Genomic DNA, 9,360 nt, shown 5'->3' with positions numbered 1-9,360 from the left:
CTGGTCAGCAGCACAGCTCACATTTAAAGTTAAACATCACATTTTAACTGATACTCCTGTTTCTCTGCAGCTCTGTATTTCACCCAGTACTTCATATTTGTTGTACTTTTTTTTTTTTTTTTTTTTTAAATTGAACAGTTTAAACTTGTAAGAACTGGCTGATCATTTGTTTCTGAATAAAATGCCTCTTTGAAAACTCCTGTTTAAAACCTTGTAAATAAACTGAGGCTGACCTCATGTCCCAAACATCTGTATTTAAGGTGGACTGAACCCGAACTTGGGCCAGGTTACAGTCATGTAATACCAACATTAACCACACGATGGAGCAGTGTCAGCAGGCGTCCTTAAAGACTCGTTCTTATTTCAGATCCCCTGATCAGGAAACCGCTGCTCCCGGTGGTCAAAGTCTTACTTCAGGTTAGCAGAGGGCATTTGCTGGATTTAATCTGCAGGTTATTTTAAAGTAATAACATTAATAACTGTCCACAGGTTTCATTTACCAGCGTAATTATTTTAACCTAAACATGGAGAATTAGGATTTCTCTTCTTATAACCAGCAGCTGTTTTTTCCCCCATTAATAACTCAACGTTTCAAAGGGGATCAGTTTTTCTGACAGGACTTTAAAATCATGACTCATCAGTAATTGAATATTTTTAACCACAGGTTCATCGTCTCACTCGGGGTCATTTAACAGTTTGTTTCTTAAAGGTCCAATCAGGGATGAGGTCTGCAACTCAGCTGTGACTGAGTCCTGTATCCTCCCTGCTCTTTAAACCGATGCTCTAATTATTATTTGTCCCAAATAAATGAATACAAACACTGTTAAGACTGTATCATAAAGGAATAAAAGCATTTTCATAATGTGAGTAAAGGTCAATTTCAGCCCTATGTTGATGAACCTCTGCAACAAAACTGCTGAACATTTTACAATGAGTGTAAATCAGATTTAATCATTCAGTCTCAAAGATCTTTAAACACAGAGAAACAATTGTAATGGAGTATTTTCCAGCCCTTCAGCAGTTTCTCATTAAACGTTCAGCCCCGCCCCCTCACACATCATCCATCCTGTTAAATGAATACAAAAAATACAAAATTGTTGTTTGTTGTAGTTTAATTTTGTTTTTCCATAACTGCTCTGCAGCAGAAAGAAACCACAGCATCCATAGAATTTACATCAATTCAGCTCTTTGTACACAAATCCAGTTCTCCCAGTTCAGTCATGTGACCATGTTTGTTGTCCTTTTAAAATCCAAGTTACCTTCGAACCTCAGACTGCAGAAAAAAAAAAAAAAAAAAAGTTCCCCCCCCACATCAACATTTACACGAACAGGGTGACCTGGTGTCCTTCATCAGGACCAGTTTAACCCCAGTTTGGACTCTGGAGGAGGAAAGGCTGTCAGCGGGTCAGTGCAGCAGCATCAGTCAGAGCAGAGATGTGGAAAAGCATTTGTAAATAAAACACAGCCTACACAGACACAGCAGCTGGAACACGTTTCAGTGATTAGGACAGAAAATGAACTCAAACGTCAGAGACGTCAGCCTCGTCACGCTCACCGCCTTTACAGAGTTGGGAAAGCTGCACTCAGTGAAATATTTACACCTCAGTTTCACCATTTCTGCAAATTTGACCCAGTCAGATATTTTACCTGCTGCATGAGAGCTTTCAGGCTGAGCACGCTCACCAGTCACACAGCTAACATACCTCTGCAGCGAGGAGCGTAAAAACCTTTCAGGAAAAGTGATTTTATACAGGAAGACTAAACCCACAGGCCCAAGAGCCATCACTTCAACAGCAAACCTACAAAACACTGACATCTGTAAGTGTGCTCACATCCCTCTGGGCTTTGCAGGTCTATATCCTGCTTGTTATTCATGCTGTAATTTATGGCAGTTCATGGAGGACGAGTCTGTAGCATGCCTAATAAACTGTCCCCATCCCTGCTCTTACTCATTTACTGCAGAAACATCTTTAAACCAAATAAGTCCACCCAGCTCTTCATGAAACTTCTCTTTAGATGAAACTCTTCAGATTATTCTGGAAGGTACCTACAGACATGATAATGAGGGTCTGTCGGAGCACAGAGCATCAGTAATGTACTCGCTCAGGTTTATTATTAACATTTGTAAGCAGACCTGAGGCTTTGCTGACACCTGCTGGCCAGTTGTTGTACTGCGGTTTGCACACAGTCCTGAAGCTGAACCTATCAAATCCTTTATATTTACTGTAAACATGATTAAATATGAGGATTTGAAAGAATTTTAAAGACTTTGATCTGTGGACACTGACATGCTCATAACTACTAAACCTTTTCCCAGCAGGTGAGTTTTTTGTTTTTTTTGTGCTTTTTTAAAAATTCCACCATTGACTTTGTAGTTTGAATCAGTCTTATTGGCTCAGGTCATCCTGTATAACCCCGCCCTCTAAACATCATCCTCATTTCATATTCGGGGACAGATTTGGTGACTCCTGGTTTAAACTTACTGCAGAAGAATAATCAAATATAAATAATGTGCAGAATATTTTTGGAAGATGGCAGGTGTTCACGTCTATCCAGTCAGTCCAGGTTCAGACGGAATGCTGTGACTAAAATTTGGGTTTTTAATAAGTATTTTCCTCTCTGTGGTTCTGGAGGTTTTTTTCCATGTGAACCTTTTTTTAAAATCCAGTAACGTCACTTTGTTCTTAAATCCTGACTTGGTTTCTCAGGTTGGTTGTTCAGCTTAAAGAAATTAAAAATAAATCAGACTTGCTTCCAGCAGAGTAATAACAGTGAGCGTGAGGATTGTTCTAGAAAAACATTGAGCTGCTTTAAAGCTGCAGAGCCTGTCTGAATATTTTTACCTTTAACAACAGGCTTCTCTTTGATCGTCACTATAAATGTGAGGAAATATAAATATTACTCAGACTATTCTGGAAGGTACAGATATTATAATTAAACAACATCTCTGAGTAGCAGGAGATTAAGTGTTTCCATGTCACTTAATCCAGTTTAAATATCTCTGAATTTAAAAAAATAAAATAAAAAAATAAATCATATCCTTCTAAATGATTTTGTTCTGAGGGGTGGAGAAGTCCCCTGAGTCTCCAGAGAGCTCCACCTTTTTGTAATTCTAACAATATTTTCTTGTTCTCATAAATCCTGATTTCAGGATTATTCCACAAGCACAGATTTTATTCCTGTTTTTAAAATCACAAGATTTTGGTCCTCAGTGAGGAAACTTCCAGATCATGAGGCAGCAACAGGGAGGGGAGGGGCTCCTCCTCCCTTTACTCAGGGATTGTTCTGGAAGCTCAGCTTGCTTTTTCCAGCTTATCCAGCTGTTTACAGCCAAAAAAAAGGTTTGATTTTTCATTTTTACTCATTAAATCTAACAGATGGTTTCAGAGTTCAGGCCCAGTTATTTGAGTTTTCTCTATGACGATGTGAATATTGTGCAGAACGTTCTGGAAGGCAGCTACAGATAGTTTTATCTAAACACAAACGTCTGAGTAAAATGCTGATTTTAAGCTTTCTCCTGCAGCTAAATCTTTCATTTGTGGCAGCCCGACTGTTTTATTCATAAAATAAAAACATTCAAATTTGATATTTACTGTAAATATTACAGCAGAATGTTCTGGAAGGCAACTGCAGATGTTATCTAATCACATTTGAGCATTTGTTTGTTTCTATGCTGGTTAGTCCAGCTTAATATAAATGTAATTTCTCTGATTAAAGTTTCCTTCTTTTGTAAAGTATTTTCCTTGTTGACATAAATCCTGATTTCAAGATTATTCCATGAGCTCCGATTTGATTCCTGTGTTTAAAATCACGAGGAAACTTCCAGATCATGAGGCAGCGCTGTAACAGGGAGGGGAGAGGCTCCTCCTCTGTTTCCTGATTGTTCTAGAAGCTCAGCCTGCTGTTCATCCAGCTGTTTACAGCCACAGCAGGTGTTCTCTGTGATTTTGGTGAATTAAAGCCATAATAAAGAAATTTGGGCTGATTTTCCGTCCTGCTCTGAAACATCTGTACACTCACTTCCTGTCTGTAACCTCAGAGACCTCCACAGTGAGTCCAGTCCGCGCCATCACATCTAACTTGGCTTTTTTTTGGTCTCTTTGCTTCGCGGTTCAACATTTCTGCAATGAATAGAACAGGTTTCAGCAAACATGAAACAGCCTCAGACACCAACCCAACCTCCACCCGCACTGCTCCACCCACACCAGCCAGCTCGGTACTCACAGTTCTGCGCCGACCCCGCGATAACGAGGAGCTCCTCCATCCCCCATCTTCCTCCTCGTGCAGCCCGGAGCACTGCGCCTCCTCCCCGCTTTATAAGCTGAGCGCCCTCCTACCACCAGCTTCCAGACGTTTCTTTGAAAACTCTGCAGTAAAGGTGGAGTCAGGAGCAGCTGGAACATCCGCTGAAGCATTTCAAAATAAAGTGCTGCCGCAAACGAGGTTTTTAGAGGGAACTGAAAACAAACCAGAAGCTCAAAAAGTCCTTTAGTTTCCAAAATTAATGAAATAAAAACGAACCTTACATATAAAGTAAATATTGTGCCATCTGTGTGAGAGTAGTCAGATTACTACAGCTATCCCAAGGATGGGTCAGTAAAGACAGCTTTAAAATGCCTCGGGGCAGTTATTTGGGCATTTATTTTGAAGTATTACCTAATCAGATTTTATTTCAGTGATCATGAAGATGTATGGAAATCAGCAGTGAACTCTGACAGCTTTACAGTTTGCTGCTCTTGTTTAGAAAAGACCTCATTCCCTGAGGTTAACGCTCTGCCGCCATCTCAGCGCGGCGTCCATGTGATGACGTCTGCGCTGAAACTAAACTCTATAAAAACAACAAACGAACCAAAGTGAAACAAAAGACGTCTTATTTTGAAAGCTGAACTGCACAACCTCCGGTGTTGTCCTAAATATCAGTGACAGCTTGACTTGTTTACGTCAGCTGAATCGGCTAATCAGAGCAGGAGCTGAATGCCCCTGCAACAGAAAGTTCCAGAAGCTCCATCCCTTTCTGCCCATTTAGTGTCATTTTGTGTCTAACTGAAGCCATGAAGCTCTTCAGAGTCATTTGGTGTCGCTCTGTGGGCCTTTCACATTATTTTGTGCTCCTTCAGTCTTTTTATGTTTTTCATTTTTTGTACCCATATCACTTCTCGTCATGGTAAATTTTCATCATGTTTTACTTATTTTGTGTCTTTTGCATTTGTTTTTATTTATTTTTTAATCTGTTTTCTGTTTTTTAGCCCTCTAGTATCTGTTTGTGTCATTTTACACTCCTTCACGGTCCTTTTGGATCATCTTTCTCTTATTTCTTTGTCTTTTTATGATGGTGACAGGGTGGCAGGGTGTTATTACAGCATCACAGTGAGAAGGTTCTGGATTTGAATAGCTTCATGTTGGGCCTCCTTTTAGCCAGGTAGTCCTTCTGTACAGAACTCTGTGGTCGCTGTGCACCTGCTGCAGGTTGTCTTTGGGCCATATTTGGTGTTGTCTGACAGCGCTGACTCAGGATGAATCTTCATACTCAGCTCCCCCACCAGTCCACCTTACAGAGTCAGGTGTGTTGTGATGTTTGGAATCCAGCCTGCAGGATATTCACTGCAGAGCTGCATCTGAGCCAGATGAGTCTGCTGCCTTAGGTCTTATATTCTCCTTTCAGTGACTGTTTTGATCTTTACTTTGTGTCATCTTGGAAAAAATGAAATACTAATAAAAAGTCTCTCTGTGTCCGTTTGTGTCTGTTTTTGATTATTTTATCAAATGTCACACAAAGAGTTGGTGCAGGTTCTGTACACAATATCCATTTATGATATTAGAGGGAAAAATTCAACAGCCCATCATCTTCTGACTGGATTTATGTTGCATGAAGTTTATTACTGGTAATCAATATGAGTAGTATTGATGCTTATACTGATGTATTATATCGTTTGATTAATGTTCCAGAAAGTCTCCAAGAGTGACATCTGACCTAAAGCTTTTTGTGGTTATCTTGTAAAAATGTTCATGGGGCTGTTTCACTGTGAGATGATAGCGTCTCTGCAGACTCCTGTAGATGCTCACAGCCCCCTAGTGGTCATAACAGCTGCAACATTACACATCAATAACATTGAAAGAAAATTTGGGATCATTTCATATATTTAGTTTACACATTTAACTGTTAATTATTAATTTTTACTTTAGTATATAATAGAATAAGAGCCAAGTTCAAAGACAATGTATTTCCTTATTGTCTTCTCCTGCATATATGCCTATTTTAAGATACTTGAAAAGCCCTGTGAGTGCTCAAGTAGAGTAGAAATGTTTCAGGTTTGTTGAAAGCATAAAAACAGCTTAATATTTTTAGTTTACTTTTTATTAGAAACTCAGTGAAGAAATATATTTAAATAAATATTTACATTTATAGAAATTATCTAAGAAAATGTAAAAAAAAAAAAAAAGATCAGTAGTGATCATTGTGCAAACATCACGAATATATTTACATGGAAAATATGTGAACATGAACAGTTACTTTTCAAACAGTCAAAGAGTCCGATGTGAGTGTGCAACAGTCCCAGTGAGCTCAGAGTCCATCTTCAGGGCCTCTTTAGTCCACCTCCTCAATAGTGGGCCCCTGGGAGCCGGCTCGTGCCTGCTCTCCACAGGTAGCACCAGTGGGCATCCCTCCCTGATACAGCTTGCTGATGATGGGGTTGCACACTTTCTCCAGCTCTTTCTGCTTGTGTTGGTACTCCTCTTTATCAGCCAGCTGGTTGTTCTCCAGCCAGGCGATGGCCTCGTCACATTTCTCCACCACCTTCTTCTTGTCCTCCTCGCTGATTTTGCCCTTCAGGTTGTCGTCCCTGCACGCTGCTCTTCATGTTGAAGGCGTGGACTCCAGGAGTTCTTGGCGGCGATTTTGTCCCTCTGAAGGTCGTCCTCGGCTTTGTATTTCTCTGCGTCCTGCACCATCTTCTCGATCTCTTCTTTGCTCAGTCGGCCCTTATCGTTGGTGATGGTGATCTTGTTCTCTTTGCCGGTGCTCTTGTCCACCGCAGACACGTTCAAAATGCCGTTGGCATCGACGTCGAAGGTGACCTCGATCTGCGGGACGCCTCGTGGGGCGGGCGGGATCCCCGTCAGCTCAAACTTGCCCAGCAGGTTGTTGTCCTGGTCATGGCTCTCTCTCCTCGTGAGACCTGGATCAGGGCGCCGGGCTGGTTGTCGGAGTAGGTGGTGAAGGTCTGGGTCTGCTTGGTGGGGATGGTGGTGTTGCGTTTGATCAGGGCCGTCATGACCCCTCCGGCCGTCTCGATACCCAGGGACAGAGGCGCCACGTCCAGCAGCAGCAGGTCCTGAACGTTGCCGGAGGTGTCGCCCGAGAGGATGGCGGCCTGGACGGCGGCGCCGTAAGCCACGGCCTCGTCCGGGTTGATGCTCTTGTTCAGCTCCCGGCCGTTGAAGAAGTCCTGCAGCAGCTTCTGGATTTTGGGGATTCGGTGGAGCCTCCCACCAGGACGACGACGTCGTGGATCTGCCCCTTGTCCAGTTTGGCGTCCCTCAGGGATTTCTCCACCGGCTCCAAGGTTCCCCTGAACAGGTCGGAGCACAGCTCCTCAAAGCGAGCCCTGGTGATGGAGGTGTAGAAGTCGACGCCCTCAAACAGAGAGTCGATCTCGATGCTGGCCTGGGAGCTGGAGGACAGGGTCCTCTTGGCCCTCTCACAAGCTGTGCGCAGCCTCCTCAAGGCTCTCTTGTTCTGGCTGATGTCCTTCTTGTGCTTCCTCTTGAACTCCTCCACAAAGTGGTTCACCATGCGGTTGTCAAAGTCCTCTCCGCCCAGGTGGGTGTCTCCGGCCGTGGACTTCACCTCAAAGATGCCGTCTTCAATGGTCAGGATGGACACGTCGAAGGTGCCCCACCCAGGTCAAAGATCAGGGCGCCTCTCGCCTGACTTGCCTTTGTCCAGACCGTGGCGGCGATGGCGGCCGCCGTGGGCTCGTTGATGATCCTCAGAACGTTGAGGCCCGCGATGATGCCCGCGTCTTTAGTGGCCTGTCGCTGGGAGTCGTTGAAGTACGCCGGGACCGTGATGACAGCGTTGGACACCTTTTGGCCCAGGTAGGCCTCTGCGATCTCCTTCATCTTCACCAGGACCATGGAGGAGATCTCCTCGGGGTAGAAGGCCTTGTCCTCCCCTTTGTACTCCACTCTGATTTTGGGCTTCCCTCCATCTGAAATCACCTTGAAGGGCCAGTGCTTCATGTCCGCCTGCACCACAGGTTCATCAAACTTTCTTCCAATCAGCCTCTTGGCATCAAACACAGTGTTGCTGGGGTTCAGAGCCACCTGGTTCTTGGCTGCGTCCCCAATGAGCCTCTCGGTGTCTGTGAAGGCCACATAGCTGGGGGTGGTCCTGTTGCCCTGGTCGTTGGCGATGATTTCTACTTTCCCGTGCTGGAAAACCCCCACACAGGAGTAGGTGGTGCCCAGGTCGATGCCGATCGCTACACCTTTAGCTGCAGACATCTTGATTGCTTTGACTTCGTTTCCTAAAGAGAAGGAGAAAACATCAGAGAGGAACATAATAATAATAATAATGTGTAATTATGGAGCCTGAGAATCAGATAAACTGCAGTTAGAGTCTAAACATCAGCACTTTGTTATTTTTTTCATGTTGAACATCATTCATTTTATTCACTGTTTTTCAGTTTAACTTGAATTTTTCTTCTCATGTGCATGAAAACTGTTTTTAAAAGCTCCTCCAAACATGTTCCTTCAAAATAAAACTGATGTGCTTTTGCGTTGCACATTTCAGAGTAAAGCGCCTCAGAATTGAAGGTTGTACTTACAGTTGTGTGTCGCTGTGAAGAGGAGTGATGTTCTTTTTCTTCTTCTTCGTCTCTTGATCTTCTGCTGCTCTCTGATCTCTGTGTTGCTCTCTCTGCTCTCACACCGGCAGCTTTATATCTGCTGAGCTCGCTGTCTGGTTGCTTCCAGACGTTTCACCCGCAACCACGTCAGGTGTGCGTCAACGGGCCGGTACAGCTTCCTATCTGGAGCTTCAAAATAAAACAGTTACGTGACACCAAACTTCATTTTGTTTTACTTTGAAAGCCACTTCCGTTGTTTTTAATATTAGTTTTAATCACTTTACAGATGTTTCTGGAAAAGTCGACCAATGAGATACGCGAGCGCCGCTTTTTCAAAATAAAATACATTTTCAGTTGGAGAATTTTCTGGAGAACTGAAGCAAACACTGAACAGAAACGTCTAGATTTTGATTGTGAGACACATTCATTTTGTTTTTATTGATAATTATTGACTCCAGTATTCAGCTGACATAAAAATAAAGATTAAAAAACAAACCTTTATTTAGAA

The 9,360-nt window shown here is 43.0% G+C and overlaps 1 protein-coding gene and 1 long non-coding RNA gene across 2 annotated transcripts; both read right to left on the bottom strand.

The window, feature by feature from the left end:
- Positions 1-1,094: 1,094 nt before the first annotated feature.
- On the bottom strand, positions 1,095-4,342 carry LOC120440096. Its single transcript, XR_005612964.1, has 2 exons — positions 4,225-4,342; positions 1,095-4,121 (listed from the first exon to the last, which is right to left on the bottom strand). It is a non-coding gene; the product is annotated as an uncharacterized LOC120440096 (long non-coding RNA).
- A 2,028-nt stretch (positions 4,343-6,370) lies between these two features.
- LOC116318645 (heat shock 70 kDa protein 1) lies at positions 6,371-8,999 on the bottom strand. The gene is given in 7 exon segments (XM_031737727.2): positions 6,371-6,841; positions 6,843-6,881; positions 6,883-7,151; positions 7,154-7,480; positions 7,483-7,899; positions 7,902-8,531; positions 8,832-8,999. Coding segments are annotated over 6 exon segments (1,914 nt in total). The 5' UTR covers positions 8,509-8,531; positions 8,832-8,999; the 3' UTR covers positions 6,371-6,586.
- Positions 9,000-9,360: the final 361 nt, after the last annotated feature.

This window comes from Oreochromis aureus, linkage group 4 (genome assembly GCF_013358895.1).
Source record: "Oreochromis aureus strain Israel breed Guangdong linkage group 4, ZZ_aureus, whole genome shotgun sequence".
In the NCBI taxonomy this organism is placed as follows: domain Eukaryota; kingdom Metazoa; phylum Chordata; class Actinopteri; order Cichliformes; family Cichlidae; genus Oreochromis; species Oreochromis aureus.
The sequence above is the reverse complement of the archived record's forward strand: the minus strand, read 5'-3'. Positions and strand labels throughout refer to the sequence as shown.